This window comes from Lepus europaeus, chromosome 10, assembly GCF_033115175.1.
Source record: "Lepus europaeus isolate LE1 chromosome 10, mLepTim1.pri, whole genome shotgun sequence".
NCBI classification, from domain to species: Eukaryota; Metazoa; Chordata; class Mammalia; order Lagomorpha; family Leporidae; genus Lepus; species Lepus europaeus.
The window spans coordinates 38,233,360-38,257,721 of NC_084836.1; the positions used below are offsets into that span (position 1 = coordinate 38,233,360).

Below are 24,362 nucleotides of genomic sequence, written 5' to 3' on the forward strand. Positions count from 1 at the left end.
GAGATTCAGCATATTCTCCTATGTTTACCGGCCACATGAGAATTCTCTTAGTGAAGTAATAATCATGTCTTGAAGCTATTTTTCCTTTGAGTCTATTTTTCTTTTGAATGGGTTATTTTTCTTCACAGATTAGCAGGGAGTCTTTATGTTATTTGGTTATTATTTTACATTGTCTTTTTGCTCTTTTATGACATTTCAAGAAACAGAATTCCTCAATGTTACTGTATGAATTTTAAATCTTTTAATTTTGGCTTATTTATATTCAGTTTAAGAAATATTTCTCCATTCCAAGGTCATAAAGATAATTTTCAATACTACCTCCTATTAGTATTGTAGTATTGTGTAATTAGTTATTCATCCACTAAGAATTGCTTTTTGTGTTTGATATAAAATTAAGGATCAGTTTTTTCCTGCATGCGGCTTGCAGAGTAATGGTTTGCCAAAAATGCCCACTTTCCAATCCCCAGAACCTGTAAATATGCTATATTACATGGCAAGGAAGAATCAAAGTTGCAGATGGAAGTAAACTTGCTAATTCACTGACCTTAAAATACAGACAGTATCCAGATTATCTATGTGGGCCCAATATAATTAAAAGGATTCTTTATAGTAGAAGAGGGAGATAGGAGAGGAAGAGTCATAGGAAGATGGTAATACTGTTGCTTCGAAGACAAAGGGAGGAGCACTGAGCCAGGAATAAGGGGTGCCACTGAAGCTGTAAAATGTACAGAAATGAATTATCTCACAGATCCTACAGAGAAAAGGCAGCCCTGTTGGCACCTTCTTTTTAGTCCATTTGGAGAAATAGAGAAATTCATTTCATACTTCTAATCTTCTGAACTCTAGATAATAAATTTGTGTCATTTTAAGCCACCAAATTGGTGGTAATTTGTTATAGCAGTACACAGTATAAACATCTACTTAATAATTAGTACCTCTTCTCTTCAAACCGTCAACAATACCAAAAGAGTTTGTTTCTGTGTTCTCTACTTAGTTTCATGGGTCAATTTGGCAACTGTAGCTCAAAAACAAATGCTGGAATCTGTGAAACAAGATTCTCCATCTCGTTTTCCTTCATCAGTGTCTTGGCTTTTATTGGTTTTAACTCTTACATATAAATTTTGAAATAATTTACCAATTCTATACAAACATACAGAAACACTAATGCCCCTTTGGCATATTTGTTAGATATTAAGTTATATATTAAGTAAAGATTTCAATATTTTGCACCCACACAGAAACACAAAGTGAAACATACTGTTTGAGTACTAGTTATAGCATTAAATCACAATGTATATAGCACATTAAGGACAGAGATCCCACATGAGGAGCAAGTGCACAGTGACTCCTGTTGTTGACCCAACAAATTGACACTCTAGTTTATGGTGCCAGTAACCACCCTAGGCTCCTGTCCTGAGTTGCCAAGGCTATGGAAGCCTTCCGAGTTCACTGACTCTGATCATATTTAGACAAGGTCATAGTCAAAGTTCTGTGAAAAAGGTCATAGGAATTGTGATAGAGGTTGCACTGAACCTTAAATTGTCTTGGGCAGTATGCTGTTTGATGGTATCAATTTTTCCAAACCAAGAACACAGAATGTCTTTCCAGTTTGTGTGTCCTCTCCATTTCCTTTCATCAGTGACTTATAATTAATTTTTATCATAGAGATTTTTCACCTCTTTGCTTAAACATACTTCTACATATTTTCTCATTTTTTGTAGCTATTAGAATTGAATTCCTTTTTCAGAAGATTCACCATTGGTGTATAACAACATTATTCATTAAGTATATTGGGTACCCTACAACTTTGCTGAACTTGTTCAGTAATTCTAACAGCTTTTTGGTGGAGTCTTGGGGATTTCCTATATATAAGATCATGTCATCTGCAAACAGCAAAAATTTGACACTTTTTCTGACTTTCTAATTGCCCTAGAGAGGACTATGTTGAATAAAAGTGATGAAAAGCAGATTTTAGAGAGAAAACTCTGCTTTTCCCTATTCAATATCATGTTAGTTGTTGGTTTGTTATAGATGGCTTTTACCATGTTGAGGTATGTTCCTTCTAAACCTCTTCTTTAGAGTTTTTAACGTGAAAGGATGTTGAATTTTATCAAATGCCCTAATGTATTGATATGATCATCTGATTTTTTAAAAGGATCTATTTATTTATTTGAAAAGCAGAGTTAGAAAGAGAAAAGAAAGAAAGAAAGAGAGAGAGAGGGAGGGGAGGGAAGGAAGAAGGAAGGAAGGAAGAAAGAAAAAGAGACAGAGATTTTGAAGGAAGGAAGGAAAGAAAGAAGAAAGAAAGAAAGAAGAGAGAGACAGAGATACTCCAACCGATGGTTTACTCCCCAAACAGCAGCAATGGCTGGAGCTGGGTAAGTTAAAGACAGGAGCCAGGAGCTATTTCCAGGTCAATCACATGGGTGCAGGGGGCTAAGTACGTGGGCCACCTCCATTTTCTCAGGCACATCAACAAGGAGCTGAATCAGAAAGGGAGCAGCCAAGACTTGAACTGGTGCTGATATGGGATGCTGGCTTTGCAGATGATGGCTTCACCCACTAAGACAACACTGGCTCCATGATCATTTTTTTGTCCTTCATTCACATTTATTGATTTGCATATGATGAATCAACTTTGCATCCTTGTGATGAATTCCACTAGGTCATAGTGAAAGATTTTTTTAATGCTCTCTTAGATTTGATTTGCTAGTATTTTGTTAAGGATTTTACAATCATGTTCATCAAGGATATTGTCTTATAGCTTTCTACTATCTTTTTTGCTGTCTTTTGTTTTTTTAATTTTTAATTAGTTTTTTAAAAAAATATTTATTTATTTGAAAGGCACAGTTAGAGAGAGAGAGAGGGAGAGGCAGAGAGAGAAAAACCATATGATTATCTCAATAGATGCAGAGAAAGCATTTGATAAAATACAACACCCTTTCGAGATGAAAACTCTAAGCAAACTGGGTATAGAAGGCACATTCCTCAATATAATCAAAGCAATTTATAAAAAACCCACGGCCAGTATCCTATTGAATGGGGAAAAGTTGGAAGCATTTCCACTGAGATCTGGTACCAGACAGGGATGCCCACTCTCACCACTGCTATTCAATATAGTTCTGGAAGTCTTAGCAAGAGCTATTAGGCAAGAAAAAGAAATTAAAGGGATACAAATTGGGAAGGAAGAACTCAAACTATCCCTCTTTGCAGATGATATGATTCTTTATTTAGGGGACCCAAAGAACTCTACTAAGAGACTATTGGAACTCATAGAAGAGTTTGGCAAAGTAGCGGGATATAAAATCAATCCACAAAAATCAACAGCCTTTGTATACACAGGCAATGCCACGGCTGAGAAGAACTTCTAAGATCAATCTCATCCACAATAGCTACAAAAACAATCAAATATCTTGGAATAAACTTAACCAAGGACATTAAAGATCTCTACAATGAAAATTACAAAACCTTAAAGAAAGAAATAGAGAGGATACCAAAAAGTGGAAAAATCTTCCATGCTCCTGGATTGGAAGAATCAATATCATCAAAATGTCCATTCTCCCAAAAGCAATTTACAGATTCAATGCAATACCAATCAAAATACCACAGACATTCTTCTCAGATCTGGAAAAAATGATGCTGAAATTCATATGGAGACACAGGAGACCTCGAATAGCTAAAGCAATCTTGTACAACAAAAACAAAGCCGGAAGCATCACAATAGCAGATTTCAGGACATACTACAGGGCTACAGGGCAGTAGTTATCAAAACAGCATGGTACTGGTACAGAAACAGATGGATAGACCAATGGAACAGACTAGAAACACCAGAAATCAATCCAAACATCTACAGCCAACTTATATTTGATCAAGGATCCAAAACCAATCCCTGGAGTGAGGACAGTCTATTCAATAAATGGTGCTGGGAAAACTGGATTTCCATGTGCAGAAGCTTGAAGCAAGACCCATACCTTTCACCTTACACAAAAATTCACTCAACGTGGATTAAAGACTTAAATCTACGACCCGAAACCATCAAATTATTAGAGAGCATTGGAGAAACCCTGCAAGATATAGGTACAGGCAAAGACTTCTTGGAAAAGACCCCAGGAGCACAGGCAGTCAAAACCAAAATTAACATTTGGGATTGCATCAAATTGAGAAGTTTCTGTACTTCAAAAGAAACAGTCAGGAAAGTGAAGAGGAAACCCACAGAATGGGAAAAAATATTTGCAAACTACGCAACAGATAAAGGGTTGATAACCAGAATCTACAAAGAAATCAAGAAACTCCACAACATCAAAACAAACAACCCACTTAAGAGATGGGCCAAGGACCTCAATAGACATTATTCAAAAGAGGAAATCCAAAGGGCCAACAGGCACATGAAAAAATGATCAGGATCACTAGCAATCAGAGAAATGCAAATCAAAACCACAATGAGGTTTCACCTCACCCCGGTTAGAATGGCTCACATTCAGAAATCTACCAACAATAGATGCTGGCAAAGATGTGGGGAAAAAGGACACTAACCCACTGTTGGTGGGAATGCAAACTGGTTAAGCCACTATGGAAGTCAGTTTGGAGATTCCTCAGAAACCTGAATATAACCCTACCATACAACCCAGCCATCCCACTCCTTGGAATTTACCCAAAGGAAATTAAATTGGCAAACAAAAAAGCCATCTGCACGTTAATGTTTATTGCAGCTCAATTCACAATAGCTAAGACATGGAACCAACCCAAATGCCCATCAACAGTAGACTGGATAAAGAAATTATGGGACATGTACTCTATAGAATACTATACAGCAGAAAAAACAATGAAATCCGGTCATTTGCAACAAGATGGAGGAATCTGGAAAACATCATGCTGAATGAATTAAGCCAGTCCCAAAGAGACAAATATCATTTGTTTTCCCTGATCGGCGACAACTAACTGAGCACCAAAGGGGAAACCTGTTGAAATGAAATGGACAATATGAGAAACAGTGACTTGATCAGCTCTTGTCCTGACTGTTGATGTACAATGTAAATCTTTATCCATTTTAGTATTTTTTTTTGTTCTAGTACTAGTGGTTGAACTCTGTAATTAACACACAATTATTCTTAGGTGTTTAAATTTTAACTGAAAAGTGATCCCTGTTAAATATATGAGTGGGAAAAAGAGAGGGAGGAGATGTACAATTTGGGGCATCCTCAATTGGACTTGCCCCAAATGATGGAGTTAGAAACGTGCCAGGGGATTCCAGTTCAATCCCATCAAGGTGGCATGTACCAATGCCATCTCACTTCAGTTCACAATTGATCACACTGATAAGTCTAAGAGTCAAAGGGATCACACAAACAAGACTAGTGTCTGCTAATACTAACTGATAGAATCAAAAAGGGAGAGAACGATCCAATATGGGAAGTGGGAGACACAGCAGACTCATAGAATGGCAGATGTCCTAAATAACACTCTGGCCTCAGAATCAGCCCTTAAGGCATTCAGATCTGGCTGAAGAGCCCATGAAAGTATTTTAGGCATGGAAAGCCAAGACACTCTGTCAAAAAAAAAAAAAAAAAAAAAAAAAAAAAAAGAAGACCTAAATGAAAGATCTCTGTGAGTGTGATCCCAGTGGAAAGAACGGGGCCATCAAAGAAGGAGGCACCTTTCTCTGAAGGGAGGAGAGAACTTCCACTTTGACTATGACCCTGTTGGAATAAGATCGAAGTTGGTGAACCCTAAAGGCTTCCATAGCCTCGGCAACTTATGATTAGAGCCTAGGGAGATTATTGACGCCATAAACAAGAGTGTCAAATTGTTAAATCAACAACAGGAGTCACTGTGTACTTACGTCTCATGTGGTATCTGTCCTTAATGTGTTGTCCAATGTGAAGCAGTGCTATAACTAGTACTGAAACAGTATTTTTACACCTTGTGTTTCTGTGTGGGTGCAAACTGATGAAATCTTTACTTAGTATGTACTGAATCGATCTTCTGTATATAAAGATAATTGAAAATGAAAAAAACAACTTGGTGTTAAATTGGAAATTGCTTAGAAAATTAATCAATTTTTTAAAAATATCATGTAGGATCTCTGTCCTTAATGTGCTGTACATTGTGATTTAATGCTATACGTAGTACTCCAACAGTATTTTTCACTTTGTGTTGCTATGTGAGGGAAAACTGTTGAAATCTTTACTTAATAAATACTAAACTGATCTTCTGTATATAAAGAGAATTGAAAATGAATCTTGATGTGAATGGAAGGGGAGAGGGAGTGGGAAAGGGGAGGGTTGCAGGTGAGAGGGAAGTTATGGAGGGGGATCCATTGTAATCCATAAGCTGTACTTTGGAAATTTATATTCATTAAATAAAAGTTAAAAAAAAGACAGTTTGTTATAGCCAAGGGTAGATTTTTTTCAACCCTCATGTAGATTATTTTTGATATTCTACATAGTCTAACATACAGCAGCAAATAATCATAGCTTTGCTCCTTCTTTGTACTGTCAACTTATTTTTCTAGTTTTATATGTTGGTTATGACTTCTGCTATAATACTGATTATAAGTGATAGTAGCCTCTCTGTAACCCTTTCAAATAAACAAACAAACAAACAAACAAAAAAAAACCTAAGAAAAAAAAAGTGATAGTAGCTGACATCCCTATCTTGGTCTTAATATCAATGTGACTACTGTTACTGTTACTCTTTTTGGCATAGCATTTGATATACATTTTAAGATACATGTTATTTTTAATTTAAATAAATACCTTTATCAACTGTTTTTAATTTAAAAGCTTTTAAAATTGTTTTTAAATTAGGGAATAATACTGAATTTGTGCTATTTCTTCTGCTGTTTCTGGTTCATTTCTTTCTCAATCATGTAGCCCCTTTTGGGCTGATTCAATGATTAGGTTTTCTTCTTTCTATGTAGACTAATTTGTAAGCTAGAAACTATTTTCATTTTTCTAATGTTTAATTTTTAAAATGGACAAATATTTGTATATATCAATTACATATACCATGGTGTTTTGTACTATACACAGTGAAATCACTAAATTGAAGTTAAATTTAAATTTCTAAATTAATAAAAACCATTAATCAGTTATTTTTTGTGATCAGAACACTTAAAAGCAATTTTTAAGAATACATTATTAACTATAGTCATAATATTGTACCATAGTTCTCTTGAATGTATTCCTCCTATCTCACTGCTCGACTCCACTTTCAAACCTTTTTAAAAATTGCTGAGATTGTGCTAAATGTGTTGTTACGGTTCAATGAAACAATTTCTTTGAATGTGTCTGGTTATTGAGCAGTTTCCATCTTAAGTTTGGGCATATTCAGATTGACAAGTGTTCCCAGGTTGGTTACGGTAACAATTTTTATCAAAACATGTTCTACTTAGTCAAAGAAAAAAACTAGTCTAATTCTCTGTTAGCTCCTGGGATATCATTGTTGGTTCATCAGCAATTAAAGTATTTTAGTCTGTGTGTTTTTTTAGGTTCCTACTTATTCAGCTTTTGGACTGAGTGGACATATTTTATTTTCATATATGATATATGATATACATTCCATTATATTATATGAAATATATTTATTTTATTATTCATTCATTGTATTATTCATTATATTATTTTTTCCTGCAATCAGTTCGATGGATATATATCCTTTTACCATTGCTTCAATATCATACAAATGTTTTAATATACATTCTTAACTTATACAAAGGCTAATATAAAATTGGCATTTTTCATTTCCTTGAACAACTGAAGCTGACTGGAACATTTTTAACTCCATTTACTTTCCTCTGATTTACATTAATACTGTTTGTTTTAGCTCTCAAGATTTTATTTCTATATTTTTGTACACAATTTTTATTTGGATTTAGCCCATGCTCACACTTTGTACCAATTTTTCTTCCTTCCTTCATCTTCAAACTTCAATCTAGGATCATTTTCCCTGTACTGGCAACACATCTGCAGTTTTTGTTCATCTGAAAATGTCTTTTTATTACCTTTATTTATAAAACTTTAAAAAGTTCTTTGAGAGACTGAAAGTGACAGTGAGAAGGGGATGGAAGGGACAGATACAGAGTTCCCAAATATTTATATTGGTTTGAAAAGCTGAACTTAGTAGCCAGAAACACACTTCAGGTCTTCTGCCTTCCAGCTTGTATGGGCAGGAAGCTGGACTCAGGAGCCACAGCCAGGAATGGAATCAAGGGATTGCAATGTGGGATGCACAACTATCCCTGTGTCTCATTGTTGCTGTTTTTCTTTTTCTTTTTAAAAAAGTTTTATTTACTTGAAAGGCAGAGTGACAAACACACACACACAAAGAGAGAGACAGAGACAGAGAGAGAGAAAGAGAGAAATCTTCTGTCCACTTGTTCACTCTACATGCAACCCAACAGCCAGAGTTAGACCACAGCCAGGAGCCTGGAACTCCTTCTGGGTGTCCCATGTGGGTGGCAGGTACCCAAGTACTTAGGTCTTTATCTGCAGCATTCCCAGTGCAGAAGCAGAAAGCAGACTAGTGGGCACTTGAACTGGCACTCCTACATGGGATGTGGGTATCTCAAGCCACAGCTTAACCCACAGTGCCACAATGTCAGCCTCTTGTCTTAGGTTTTAACAAAAAATTATAAAAAGTAAAAAAAGTTTAAAAACAAAAAAATCTCATTCATTAAGGATACAAATAAAACATTTTTGTACAGGTATATCTTTATGTTTTAAGCTGTTACCAAGAAATAGAAAGCTTAAAAGCTTATAAAGTAAGTCTGAGGCCTTGACATTCACTCACCAACTCAACCACAGCACACTCTAGTCCTTCAAGCTCCATTCACTATGGGTTCCCTATATGGATGTACCAATTTTATCTTTTATATAATTTTTTACTGTACCTTTTCTATATTTAGACATACTTAGGAAAACAAGTACTTCTCATATGTTACAGTTTCCTAAGTTATTCAGTACAGTTAACATGTTACACCGGTTTGTAGCCTAGCAGCAATTTTTAAAGTACATTCCATCAAATTCCCACAAAGCTGAAATTTCTCAATGATATATTTTGCAGAATGTATCTACATCGTTAAGCAATAAATGACTATAATTATTGGTTTTTAAAAAAAAAACATAACATGTACAAGTCTTGACTTGAATGTGTGGTCTGCTGATGAAAAATAAAATATGATTTCAAGATTTCTAAAGCTTAATAATAATGGCTATGCTAATCCCAGAAATAAGAAGTCAAAAAAAGGAAAAAAATTGTTAGGAAGATCACATTCGTTTCTAGATACAAACAAATTTGATGCATTTGGGAAGTACTTAAGTGAAGCTGTTCATATAAATATGAGCACTTTAGATTTGGATTTCTAAAAACAGGTGGAAGTAACTTACATGACTGAGGAGTTGTTTGTGGTGAGGGTAATTGCTAAGAGAAAGGAAATGTAAACAGACAAGAGCTGCATATAAAGCATGAAAGAATGCTCAGATGCACTTAGGGGATGGAATAATAAGAACCCGTAAAGAAAACAGATGAGCAGTCAGAGTAGGAAAAGGAAACTCCAAAGAATGCAGTTTAATGGAAGTTAATGAGGAAGGCAGTTTAGAGGAAAAACAATTATCAACATGGTCAAATGTGGTTGAAAGGTCAATGAAGCTCTGGAATGAAAGAAATCTTATAATAAATATCATCTATCATCCGAGTAGTAAAGGAAAGCAGGAAGGAGGAGGATTGAACAGTATTAAATATTTAAGTGAGAAGAAAGGCTTAGAAAAGAATGGAGACAAATTTAAGAAGTCATTAAGAGAACAATAAATGTATGAAGATTTGAAGTCTTAAGTGGTCAACATGTACAAGTTTGCATAATTTTATTAAGTTTTCAACAAAGTTAGCATCAAGGAGTGATCTCAAAAGAAGCAATGAATTTTTAGGACAGCATGATAAATTCACTTTTGGGCACTGTGAAGATGAGAATGGAGAATAGCATGGATTTGGGAACTAACTACATAAAAATGACAGCTGAAACCAACTGAGTATTTAGATTTTGTATATAATAATTTCTATTGGTAATAAAAATATTTTTTCTTACAGAGAAATAAAAGTTAATCTAAAAAACCCCGCCATGTCTGAGTAAATGTGGTTTGTTTTTACTAGAACCTGAAAATTGCCATACTTTAATATGCAGAATAAGCCTATTATTCCAAATGGCTATCAGAATCCTAAAACTGTAATTAGTAAGAAAACATTCAGGAAATCTGTCTGATTGTGAATGTATACCTGAGTATAGCATACTTGGTTGTTGAACCAAGATGAGAAAATTTTCCTACTGTTTTTCTTCTTGTATAAGCAGTATATTATTTGGTAAAAACAGAAACAAAACAAAACATACAAAGGGATACTATTCTACCAATGGAAACTTGAATGGCCATAATGGTGATTTAACAATAGATATCTGTTGTAGTTAGTTAAGTGTCTATGCTGTATTGGATGTGAAACATTCAAATTGTAACTCCTGCTCAATTGATAATTAACTGAATTACATATATACAGTGTTTCAATATTTCAAAAATTCTTAAGTATATCTTTCATACATTACTTTAGCATTACAACAAACTTCCAGGATTAAAAAAAAAAAACACCAGAGCTCCCACTTGATTGATGATTAACTTAAGATACAGTTATTGCCTATTTCTTTGTTACTGATACTATACTAAAGTTAAAGCTTCTAATAATAACAATGACTGAATAAATTCACCTGAAGACTAAAAGTTACTTCACTTGCAATAGAACATGATTATTCTTATTAAATTATATGAGGTTAATAACTATTAGATTATTCTTATTAAAATAAAATCCTCATACCATTTGGTGATGCCATAACAATCTTTTATAATATTCTGAAGAACAGCACGATAGAAGAGTGATTCAGTAGGCAGCTGAAAAAAATGTAGACATATATAAGTGGAAGAAACAAATAAAAAACAGAAACCAAACCAATACCAGAAAGTCATAACCATAAGTGAATGTTAGAAGGCTAACTTTGTTGCTAAACAGAGAAGAGGACCTCGTAATTTTTCCATTTTAACTTAAAGTGTTACCCTGAGGCTAATCCTCATTGCAAAAGTAATTTTGCAAGAAAAGAGAGGAAGCCATAAAAGAAATAGCAGTGTATGAGGGAGAAAAGTGATAATCAATGAAAAATGAGTTAATGCTCCAAATGGAGTGCTTTAAGTTAAAAACGCAGAAATAAACTTTCAAGATCAGCCAAGCCAGCGTTGGAGCCTCTAAGAGTCAAGATGGATATGTATAAAAGAGAAGGGAATGTGGCTTTGTCCTAAGGGAGGTAGAATAGATATGATATCAATTAGAAGATAATATCCTAAGTAAGGAAGTACTAAAAATATTTCTGAGGCCTCAAAGATCATAGTATTGACTACAGCATAGTTGAAAAGTAGAGCCTTGGAAAGGATGTCGGATGAGACTGATTCTTGGAAAGGCTTCACTTTTAGCATGAACGAGATGAGAGGTGTCTTAGGAAATTTCAACTGGTTTCCAAGGGAGAGAAGCAAGGGCTGGAGAGAAGGGCTCCACGGAGCATGACAGTTTCTATCTTTCTTCTTTCTTTTAAAGGTTTATTTATTTTATTTGGAAGGCAGAGTTAAAGAGAGAGAGAGACAGACACACACAGAGAGAGAGAGACAGAAAGAGATCTTCCATCTGCTGGTTCACCCCTCAAATGGCAGGAGCTGGGTCAAGCTGAAGCCAGGAGCCAGGAGCTTCTTCTGGATCTCCCATGTGGGAGTAAGGGCCCAAGCACTTGGGCCATTTTCTGCTCTTTCCCAGGTACATTAGCAGAGAGCTGCATTGGAAGTGGAGCAGTGGGGAATCTAACTGGTGCCCACATGGGATGCCAGCGCTGCATGAGGCAGCTTAGTCTGCTACACCACAACACCAGCCCCAGCATGAAAGTTTCAAAGAAGTAGAACATAGGAAAATAACATCTGTGAAAGAAAAATCTTCAGTGAAGTAACCATAAAAGTCATGAAAACTCCTTCCACATCTCCACAAATTTCTTGATATTGAGAGTATAGGAACATTCAAGACAAAACAATGTTAGCAACAACAATCCAACTGCCAAGCAAAGTTATTATTGGGAAAAAAAAAGAGAAAAGAAAAATAAGTAAGAACGAGGCGAGGCCAACAATATTTAATGCTTTGGAGAAGTAAAATCAGGTAAAACACACACTGTCCAATGACAGGTATACTTTTAAAGACAGAATTTCTAGAATGTATATTTTCTTTTTTTTTTTAATTTTAGATAGCATTAGTTTATTATAAAAGAGACATGGACATTATTTACATGATGTAAAGATTTCAGAACTTCAATGGAATGGGAAGCTTCATGTGATTCTGTTCCAGAGATTTCAATCTACATATTTTCCAAGAATGTCACCACCTCTAAATAGAAAATAATCCTTGTCGTCTAGAACTACTTTAGTGCCTCCATATTCTGGAAGAAGAACTTTATCTCCAACTTTCACACTAACTGGTTGAGTCTCTCCACCCTTTCCTTTAGAGCCTGATCCAACAGCTACTACCGTTGCTTGCAATACTTTTCCTTGATATTTTTCAGGGAGCATAATGCCTCCTTTGGTTACTGTTTCCGTGGCGCTCCTCTCCACCAAGACCCGGTCAAAGAGCGTAAGAAACTTCCTAAATGCCTGTCCTGCCATGGCCCCAGCGCCGCAGCTCCCGCTCCGCTCTCGCGCCGCTCCAAGCTAGAATGTATATTTTCATGAGTTACCCTTCTGTAACTTATTTTCTTTCAGAGACAAATCATTTAGTTTTATGTTTCCAATCAGAAAAAAAAGTTTGAATTCAGATGGAATTTAGCACAAAATAAAAATTTTTGTGCTCAGGTGGAAAACTTCCTCTACTGCCCCTCTCCGCAGTTCAATGGTAAGTTCCCTAACTGTGGTGCTAAGACAACAACGAACCAAAGTTGGGGGGTAAGGGTTACTGTCATTTCTTGGGTCATCAGGTGACTGTACTGACCTAAAAAGTCATCAGACTCAAAGGCACCTTAACACAGCACATTGCTTCAAACAGAAATTGTGTTGAAAGAACACAAACAATGTGATCTCTGGAAGATGAGGTAATGCCAGTAGGAAATGCTGTTAGGAATATACTAGTCCCCAAATTAACTCCTAAGATAGCTCACCAAGAGTAGACTCATGCATATATTTGAGTGCCCACACTAAAATGTATAACCTTCAAAAGATAACTTTCTAACATAATATCTCTTTCCAATTACAACTCCTTCAACTGAGACAAGAAAAAAACACCAATTTCAAAACTTTCTTTTCCTTGAAAGCTGTGCTAAACACTTTACTTAGAATTTATTATGTTTGATTATATTTTTAATTTGACAATTTTCATCTTGAGTAACTCTTTTCTATAATACTGAGATCTTTATCATCTTTCATTTCCTTGAAAATCCCTTACTTCTCTCACAACAAACACTAACATATCTTTGCAAATATTAACAACTATTCTTATAATTGTTCTATTGAAAATCAAGACATTTTGACAAATCTATTTGATGAAGTGGAATACTGTTATTTGTACTGTAAACAACTTTTTGTTGTATTAGCTAGAATAGATGGGCTGCTAATTTTACATAAAACTTCTAAAAATAGTTAAAAATCTTCCTTCTCATGCCATTGAGGAAAACAATATAACTTGGTATCAAGATAATTTAGAAATCAAAGTGTATTTATATTGTTATTAAAAGCTGATTATAGAAACACAAGAACAAAAGACCAAGAAATGGATTTTAAGCAAGAGAACATACAGATGGAACACACAGAGAAATACAGGATAGAATCAATCACTATTCCCAAGTTACCCTGAGTAAATAAGAGCTTTACAGCTGTTTCCTAAGAGAAAGGGAAGGGAGTTATGAAGTGCCTTCAAATGTGCATTCCTGGAATAAGTAGAACTATTCATCCTGGTAAATACAGATGGGGGTAAATGGGAAGGGAGTCAACATCTCCCAAGCAGTCTATGCTGGACTATTCCAGGAATAAACTGGATGTGACTCAGAGTTTACGTTCTTCTCTCACAAGTGATAAATCTTCTTAACACTTCAATTCATTTTGAAAATAGGAGGGAGCAGAAAGTGTATACTCTTAAAGCATACATGCTAGACATGCATTTGACAGGTCTAGTGGAAAAGGTACTAAGCTGAAAGTGAGGGCTCTACAATTATGGAAGCTAGAACACATTATTTAACTTCTGCTGTGGAGCATGCTCTCATGAAAGTCTGGGGTAATACCCAACACGTAAGATTGACTATAAGCATGAACAAACATTTGGAAAATTAAAAAATAATACACAGGATCAAAGCTCACTTTCCCAGCCCCTGGAAAATGACTAAGTTGATATGCAACATAGTAGGTAACAGCCTGAATTCCAGAGTCAGATACAGATTCAAATGAGCATTTACTACCTAATATTTCCCTCATGTGTATCATGGGATTATTTTTAAGAAAATATACCTTATAATACTATGCATCTATTACCTTAACTGATGAGAACTTTGAACAGTACTTTGGTAAGGTTTGGGTTAGATTTAGCTAAGATTTTCATGATCATAATTATAACATCTAACAATAACAACAGTTGATTTTTTTTTTAGTTTTTAAATATGAGCTGGCATTGTTTTAAGTATTTCACATTTTCATTCATTTAATACTGAACATAGTCATATGAGGAAAATATTATTACTATTATTATTATTGTTTACCTATTTTACAGATAAAGACATTAAACTATATAGAAATTGTGATACTGTCCAAAATGATGAAGTGATAAAGACAGGATGTCAACTGGCAGTCTGAGTCTACAATCTACATGCTTCATACGTTCTAATGCTTCACCAGAACCCGTTTTTAACCATTTTTAGATGGCCTGGTGAATACATTCAAAAAACAACGACACACAAAGTGCTTAATAATGTTCCTAGCCCAGAGTAAGCACTCTGGATATAACACTTGCTATTGGTATTATTATGTTAAAATCATCATTTCAAAAAATGCAAATGTCAATTTTTAACGTTCCTTGAAAAGAAGTGAAAGAGCAGTTTCTAAAATTTAAGTTCAACAAGAATAATCTCATGAAAAGCTCTTAAAAAATTCCTAACATGCTTCATGAATATAAGATGGAGGATAATGCAATTATATGGATATTTGTGGGATATATTTAACTTTTGTTTATACATGCAAGTCCAGTTGGCTGCTACAATTAATGACTAATCAAGTTAATTTTTTTAAAAAGTGATCAAACAACCAACTGAAATACGTTTTGGATTATAGTTAAATAATACATTCAATGTTATACCTTGTTTATCTTTGCTTGAACTAAGCCCATAAAAGCCTTATATTCAGCAACAACATTCTTTGGAGATATTTATAGTCTGTTTAGTATATGAAGAAGTGAGAGGTAAGTACAAGAGTATAATGTGGAAATTTTCCTAAAAGCTCAATTTACTTTTTTAAAAGTTCACTTTGCTTTTAAAGTAAACATATAAGAACTGTAAAATTTGAATATGTAGCAGTGACAAGAAGAGGTGATATTTATTAAAATCCATCAGGTTTTAAGTTCATCAACAGGTCAAGTATGAAGAGGGTTTGCAAGAAAAACTATCATGGTTTAGCTGGATTACAATAAACACTCTCACTTACCCCTTGGCCAACTGCAACTCGTTCCAATGCCTTTAAAAGAAAAAAAAAAAAATACAAAGACTACTGATATATTTAGTATATATATCTTATAAGAGTTATAAACATACTGAATAAGAGTTTGTAAAACTGACATTTAAAAAGATTAATTGATAACATGTAAGTTTACACACTTGGGAGTATTAATATCATTAAAGAATGTTAACTAGTGTGCTTATATAATTTAGGACTGATTTATACTGGATGTGTGTCATATACACAAACATACATAGTCCAATTATACATACTCCTTGAATTTCAGAATGAATTAGCAAACATGACAGAAATGAAAGGACACTGTCTCAGCTCATTTTTAGTGTAGCTGAAATAATTATATATAACCAAAGCAATTATTCTATAAACATACAGACATATAGGTATAACTTACACACTACATTTTGACGTTTTCTTACAATTTTAATGAACATATAATTTTACATTTTACTAAATTAAAATGAACACATAGTTGAAAGCTTATTATAAAAGTACATATATTTGGATCTGCATGTTCTGCAAATACAAATCAAATTCATAAGTGACCACCAAGTGACAAATAGAAGAGATATATCTCTTTTTACAATTTTATATGTACTAGTTTTCCAATTTATATAACATTTTTACAAAACTTTTCTTAACATTTCTAACAAATAATCATAATCTGTTATATAATAATTTAAACATAGAATAAAGTCTTCTGAAATATTCCTTTTTTAGAGATATACATTTCCATATTTACAAAGCTTTATAACTAAATTAGTTTTAAAATGCAAATTTAATTTTAAATTTTCCATTGATTTTTTTTTAAATTACAAACATAAAATTTTACCTAGAAAAATATTTGAAACAAAGAAAAGCAGTGAAAGTAGAGCAGATTTGCTTATAGTTACTGATCAAAATAAAAACTTACTTCACATTTCTAGGTTTGGATAAGACTATTTAGATAGAGCTGAATCATATACTTCTAAAATTAAAAAATAATTCAGATTATCTTGTATAGGTGTGATTTTACATATGGAAAAAGTCACTGAGAAGCCTGACGACTTGCATGAAGCATAACTAGTTAGCAGGTGGCCGGTAGCTAAAAAATTTGCTCTTTAAACCTTGGTTTACCTCTGACATCCCTGCAACATAGAGATTTAGGGGGAAGGAAAGAGTTTCTTGTATGAAAATCTGCTATACAATAATTACTTGAAAAGTACAGAAGTAATACAATTTTCCCATTTACTTCAAGGATAATTTCACTGAACATCTAAAGCCAACTAGGATGTTATGAATACAGAAGACAGTTATCACATAATTTTCATATTAAGTTAAATAGTAACAGGCCCAGAACAGATTTACCATTAAAGATGAAAATGAGTTTTCATTTATGGTACTGTTGCACTATTTACAAATTAGAATTTTTTATGAATTTTTGCTAAAAGTTTAACAGAATAAAAAAACAAAAGAGCTTAAAATTTTCAGTGTCAATAAAAATGTTACATAACACAGGAGTATTTTTGGTATGTATTGCTAATGAGCTTTTTTAAAAGTACAAATGATGAATTTTAATTATATAATAAAGATAATCAGGAAAGTGATAGAAGTCTCTTGTAAATAATAATATTGTTTCTGTCAATGAATAAAGATACCACATGTTTATCTCACACTAATCTAGAATGTTTTTGCAGTTTTATTATCAGGCTTAAAGTATGCTGACAAATTGCTCTAATACGACCATACAAAAATGCACCAAAAGAGGTATGCCTTACACTTTCATAGATTATTTTGCAATCAAAAAAAGAAGTCAAAGTAGCCAGAGACTGGGATGTGAACCAAAAGGAGGGGTATTCCATGGGCAGCTGACATTGGTCAAATAAAGTGCTTAAGCACAGCAGAGTTCTAAATTCATTTTTTTGAATTTAATTTTCAAAATTAATTCCTTTTCATTCTTTGAATAAATTTTTAAAAGTGTATTCTTGTTTTCTGAGTACATTATATTCCTTTTTCTTTTTAAGATATATTAATAGCTGTCATTTTATTTTGGATAGTCTCCATATCTTCAAAGTTGCTTTTTTTCAATTTATTTTTATCTGATTTCCATCTTAAAAACAGATTTAGTTATTTATTTGAAAGGTAGAGTTACAGAGAGAGACAGGAAGACACACACACACACACACACACACACTTGGGGGGAAGAGGGAGAGAGAGAGAGTTTTCATTCTACTGTTTGACTCCCCAGATGGCCAAAAAAGCCAGGAAAGGCCTAGGTCAAAGCCAAGGGCCAGCAGTTCTTCTGGGTCTCCCATGTGATGGCAGGGACCCAAGCACTTGGACCATCTTCTGCTGCCCTTCCCAGGCACATCAACAGAGAGCTGGATTGGAAGTGGAGCAATCGGAATATGAACTGGCATCCATATGGGATGCTGGTGTCACTGTAGGTGGCAGTTTAACCTGCTATGCCACAATGCTGGCATCATGATTTCCTTTTTTTTTAAATGTTAGAATTTCCTTAGACATTCAGTGATTCTTGGCTGTTTTTGATAATTAAAATGAAGATACCATAATCTTGATTATTTTTGTGGTTACGAGTAAGGGTTATTAACTGTGTGCCTCACTGGTTCTATCTTGTTTCACTGTGATATCCCTGATGCCAGTATCTTTTTGTCTTTCCTCCTAGGCTAGTAAGATTTCCTGGAAAGACTATGTCAATTTCTTGCTTGGAGCAAGACCCTGAACAAATAAAACTGACAAATAAGATGAAAGAACAAGACAAATTTCCAGAAAAAAGTATTTTAAGTGGGTCTACATAAGGGAATTATTATTTCAGCATACATAGATTTCTAGGATATATAACCTAGAACACTGGTATAATAGCTCTTACGTTGCTATGTAACTTAAATAGAAAGAGCGAGTCCTAAAATAATTAACTTATCTTGTGTTTGGGCTTTAAATGTATTATTTAACCATATAAATAAAATTTTTTATTTTGAAGAGATTTTGTATAAACTAAAAGTCTACAACATGATGCTTCTATGTTTAAATACATAGTGAAGTGACTACTACAGGTAAGAAAATTCTAAAATCCACCGTCTTAAATAGTTACTGTGTGTATAGGAAGAATACCTAAAATCTACTCTTAGAAAATTTCCTGTGTGAGTATATAATACTCATAGTTATGACTAACTGTGGTCCTCAGGCTATATTTTAGGTCTTTAGATTTATTCATTCTGTATAACTACAATATTTTAAGTTTTTGACAACAAAAAGAGTCATTTAAACTATTTAGTTCGATCCTTTGTAAATCAGTATTACACTGCCAACAGAGAACACCACAGGCTAAAGTTTCTAAATCTAAGCACATTTTTCAAATCACACACAATGAAAATTTTATTTGACTAGTAACTTCATATCCCAGTAATTTAGTATTTTTCCTAACTATATAAAAATTAGGAGACCAAACATTAACACTCTACAGAGCTGTGAATAAAATACTGAACTTATTCTTTGTATAAGACTTGGTACTTGGAACATCTTATAGAATAATTTTCATGTAAAAATGTTTTTGACACTTCATGTAGACTGGATAATGTTGGAAAGGCAAATCATTTTTTTCTCACAATTTGTTATGTACAAAAGTATTAATGGTGTTAATGGTGATGCTTTACAAATTTGGCATTTAATGTATGATATCAGCCAAAAATAATAAATTCTATAACATTTGGATAAAACTCTTACTCTTGAAAAAAAATACAACCATACCAAACAGGCTGACATTCTGGCATTGCGACCACAGCACCATTTCTGTTCCTTTAAATAGCGGCACATTGGAAATCCCCACGTTTCTTGAGGACATTCTGCAGATGGGTGAAAAATACATATTTAAATAAAATTCTTCCCCTTTCAGTTAAAGTAAATCATCTACTGAGAAAGCAAATCAGTCACCGAGAAAGTCAAACAGTAGTTTAACATGGAAGTAGTGATGTTTAACAGTTCATTCCAGTTTGTTAATTAAAAGCATATTAAGGTTATGAAAATGGTATTTGCTCAACAACAGCTGCTTTGTGTTAAAAAGTTCCTGGTCTGATACCAATCAATTTACCAAAACCATTTGTCTAAGATTTAGTAAAAGCAATTTAAAATGCAAATACTCTTCATGTTCAGTGCATAGGAGATAAGTCATGAGAAACTGGTCATTTATTTCTGACCTGATTCTCCAAAAAAAGTGACTTACACATGACATTTGGGAATTTATTATGGAATAACATGAATTCATTCCTAATGATGTTGAAGCCTCCATATTCACTTTTCAGAAAAATAATACCTGTACTGGTTTTTATTTATTCCTTATATTAAGAGGTTATAATATTTTCAACTATGATTCACTTTGGCTCCATTGCACTTATGATTCAAATAACTACAGCAATAATCAGCATTCACTGCTGTGAATACTATGATAGCACAAAAAAAGAGGTGAGAATTTTCCAGGGAAGCAGAATTCTGGGTTTCCTAACTGACTTCTGGTGATAAAGGAAGACACGCGCAGACATATATAGGATCTCCTAATTTCAAAAGATACTGCATTGGAAATCAAGAGAGTAGTCACAGACACAGCATATGAAACTCTCACTATAGAAATGGAGGCTAGAAACAGATGATCTTCTTTCAGTTATGTTCCTCCACCTGAGCTCATGAAAGTGATGAGGTTGGAGGAAGGTTATGGACTTCCTAATAGTTTATAAAGGTGCTATTTATCATCACAATGAAGCCTTGGAGAAGAGCACTTTTAATCTGCTTATAAGAGAGCTCTGGCTAAAATCCAAAGTGCAAAGGACAGAAGGACAGCCTTACTCCCATTCAAAACATGTAGGCACTTTTTAAGATCCAAAGATAATTTGTAGAAGTGCCAAATGTGGCTCAATGCTATGTGAAGCTATATCATTCTTTTGGACACCACAAGGTTATATAACCACCCTGAAGTTTGTGAATCTGCATCATAATTTCCTCTGTAGTTAAGATTATGGTGGCTTCACAGCTTTGCTCTTTTTATAAAGGAGTCAGAGCAGATAACCGATAAAGAGGCAGGAAACCTTGGAAGTTAAACAAAGCCTTTCATTCAGAAATTCAATATTGTCTTGAGAATCTATTAGCTTCATTCTGACTGTAGTGAAGAATGAGTTCCCTTATGTATTTTGAAGTAAAGTTACTGAGTTTCTACTGTTACACATCAGTGTCTTTTTAAACTGTGTTCATAGACCCATATTCAATTCTACTGCAACTGGACATTAATCACCCTTCCAGCAAATCAGGTTGCTTTCCTGTAGCATTTCTTCCATGATCTCCTTAAATCAGAACTTTGAAACAGATGAAGTCACTTGTTTCTTTCCTTCTATTTCTTAGTCTTTCTTGTGGGCTCCAGAAATTCACTAATCTTTTATATGTTAAGATTCTACTAGTTTTCCCTTTTGTATTAATGTTTTAGTATCCATCCAGTTAAACAAACATGAACTTTAGAACCATTTTCTATTATTTCGTTCTTTAATCCCAAATTCTTATATACACTTCATCTTTTTTTAATAATTTTTTTTAAAGATTTATTTTTATTTATTTGAAAGACAGAGTTACAGAGAAAGGTAGAGACACAGAGAGACTTCTGCCATCTGCTGGTTCACTCCCCAGATGGCCGCAATGGCCAGAGCTGCACCGATCCGAAGCCAGGAGCCAGGAGCTTCTTTCAGGTCTCCCACGTGGGTGCAGGGGCTCAAGGACTTGGGCCATCTTTACTGCTTTCCCAAGCCACAGCAGAGAGCTGGATTGGAAGAGGAGCAGCTGGGACTAAAACCGGTGTCCATATGGGATGCTGGTGCTTCAGGCTAGGGCTTTAACCCGCTATGCCACAGTGCCAGCCCCTACACTTCATCTTAATTGTACTTGCTTTTTATTTTCAATCTTCATTAGCTCTTGACTAAATGAATGCAATACCTCCTTACTAATTTATTCCCCTTTTTTGTTTTCTTTTAGTCATCTTGTCCATCCTTCATATTAAGAGTAACATTATATTTCTAAAACATTCCCATCTAACCATGTCACTCTGATAGCTCTAATTTACCTCACCACTAGCATCTCTGAAAAAAACTTAATGGGTTGAAAAATACTCATTGTAGATTTTCAAGAGCTTTAGACACTCCCTCCTTAAAACATTCTCACCTCTGGCTTACATGATGCCATTCTTATTAGTAGCCTTAATATTCCCTTGATGGCTCATTCTTTTCTATCTAGCTATTGCATGTTGCTTCAGCTTAGTTCTGTTACTTCCCACTCTTCTTTTATACTTTCTTTAAACAAAGACTCATTAAGTAAAATGTCCACAGTTTTATGGAAAGTGGCTGGTTAGAATGCAGTTGGTATTGGGCCGGCGTCGTGGCTCGCTAGGCTAATCCTCTGCCTGCGGCGCCAGCACCCTGGGTTCTAGTCCTGGTTGCTCCTCTTCCAGGCCAGCTCTCTGCTGTGGCCTGGGAGTGCAGTGGAGGATGGCCCAGGTCCTTGGGTCCTGCACCCGCATGGAAGACCAAGAGGAAGCACCTGGCTCCTGGCTTCGGATCGGCGCAGTGCGCCGGTCGCAACGCGCCAGCCATAGTGGCCATTTAGGGGGTGAACCAACGGAAAAAGGAAGACCTTTCTCTCTGTCTCTCTCTCTCTCACTGTCTAACTCTGCCTGTAACAAAAAAAAAAAAAAAAAAAAAAAGAATGCAGCTGGTATTAAGTCATTTGTATGGTAACCGGGTATCCTATCTGCCTGGTACTACTACTATTTAAGGTACAAATTAGGCATAATGAGTCTGTCCAAATAGCCCAAAATAATTCTGTGAGGACTCTGTCAGTCACAGCCAGTTTGATACTTTTGCTCTATCTATATTCTTTCCCTAGGTGATATTATCTAAACCTAAATACATATTCATAATTCCTTATTATTATATTAGTTTCTAAGGGTTTTGGTAACTAATTACCACAGAGGGGCTTAAAACAACAGAAATTTATTCTCTCAAGTTCTGATATTAGAATTCTGAAATCCAGAGTGTTAGCTGAGCCAGGTTCCTTTGATATCCATAAATAAGAATGGTTTAATGGCCTTCTAGGTTCTTGTGGCTACTTGTTATCCTTGGGTTGCAGCTTCTTCACTTCAATATCTGTCTGCCTTCACATGGCAGTCTTCCTACTGTATGTTTCTGTCCTCTTATTTTGATTCACTGCATTTAGGGCCGACCCTATGCAGCATGATCTGATCTTAATTAATTATATTTGCCAAGGCCCAATTTCCAAATAAGATCACATTATGAGGTTCTGGGTGGACATAATATTTTGGGGGGCATTACTCAACCCACTATAATAATTAAATACATAGATAACACTAACTAGATCTTCAACTAGACCCACTTTTACACCTCCAATATTCTAACCACTATCTTTAAGTAGATACTTTATTGGCAGCTTAGTATCAAAGTATGCCTAAAATCTAATTAACCTAAAGACTCAAATCTATATCCTGTTAAGTATCCTATTTCAATGACCCAGTAACATTTATTAATTTACACAAGTCAAACAATTCAGAAGCCCTCTCTGAAAATTCCTTATTCATGGAATGTTTTAGAAATTCCTACTTATTTATTTCCTAAAAATACCTTAAATCCATAAATATTCTCTATATTCACCATTCCAAACTATCTGGACTGCTATGATAGTTACATGATTGGTGTGCTAATATGTACTCTTGCTCTCTTTAATTCCAATCTCAATTATACAACCATAATAATCTTTTAATATTGAAATGTGTCATTCATTTTCCCTCTTAATAAATACTTCTTGGAGCAGGTGCTATGGCATAGTGGGTAAAACTATTGCCTGCAGTGCTATCATCCCATATTAGCACCAGTTCGAGTCTTGGCTGCTCCACTTCTGATCCAGCTCTTTGCTATGCTTAGGAAACCTGCAGAAATGGCCCAAGACCTTGGGCTCCTGCTCCCATGTGGGAGACCAGAAGAAGATCCTGGCTCATGGCTTTGGATTGGCCCAGCTATGGCCGTTGCAGTCATTTGGGTAGTGAAGTGAATCAATAGATGAAAGATCTGTCTCTCTCTCTCTCTCTCTGCCTCTGCCTCTCTGTAACTCTTTCAAATAAATAAATAAATCTTTAACAAAAAGAAAAACTATTAATAAATAAATAAATCAATAAATACTTCTCCTTTTAAGATTATGACTCTGTTCCTTAACTTGATTGACAAAATTCTCTATGATCTGCTTATGCTCACCTTACTAGTTTCATCTCCTACTTTGTTCTCTGTTTCAGCCCTTTTTGTTGTTGCACTTTCAATCTTACATATACACACTTAGGGGGTACTTACTATACACTCAAGACCAATGGCTAATGTAAGTATTCTTTAGTTTAAACAAATAATCCAAAGCTGATGTACATATATTTGCATATATATGTATATTATCCCTCCTGTTTAAAAAAAAACATTTTATTCAAGCATGACTAAAGAACAAACAGCTGTGCACATTTAATGTATACAACATGATGTTTGGAGATAAGCACATACCCCATGAAACCAT

At 34.6% G+C, this 24,362-nt stretch overlaps 2 protein-coding genes across 4 annotated transcripts in view; both read right to left on the reverse strand.

Moving 5' to 3' along the window:
• METTL25 (methyltransferase like 25) overlaps positions 1-24,362 on the reverse strand; it is a 118,779-nt gene that overhangs the window by 35,599 nt on the left and 58,818 nt on the right. For all 3 annotated transcript variants that reach the window (XM_062203153.1, XM_062203155.1, XM_062203154.1), the window contains exons 6-8: positions 19,515-19,609; positions 15,738-15,767; positions 10,855-10,928 (exon numbers count right to left, since the gene is read on the reverse strand). In XM_062203153.1, coding sequence (XP_062059137.1) covers positions 10,855-10,928; positions 15,738-15,767; positions 19,515-19,609 — 199 coding nt within the window. The remainder of the gene's footprint in view (positions 1-10,854; positions 10,929-15,737; positions 15,768-19,514; positions 19,610-24,362) is intronic.
• LOC133767613 (10 kDa heat shock protein, mitochondrial-like) lies at positions 12,325-12,764 on the reverse strand. Its single transcript, XM_062202050.1, has one exon. It carries the CDS (start codon positions 12,723-12,725, stop codon positions 12,417-12,419), a length of 309 nt encoding a protein of 102 aa, XP_062058034.1. The 5' UTR covers positions 12,726-12,764; the 3' UTR covers positions 12,325-12,416.

Bases quoted from the DNA above. Each gene is read 5' to 3' on its own strand.
- LOC133767613 (XM_062202050.1), bottom strand. From the start codon at position 12,725: ATGGCAGGACAGGCATTTAGGAAGTTTCTTACGCTCTTTGACCGGGTC.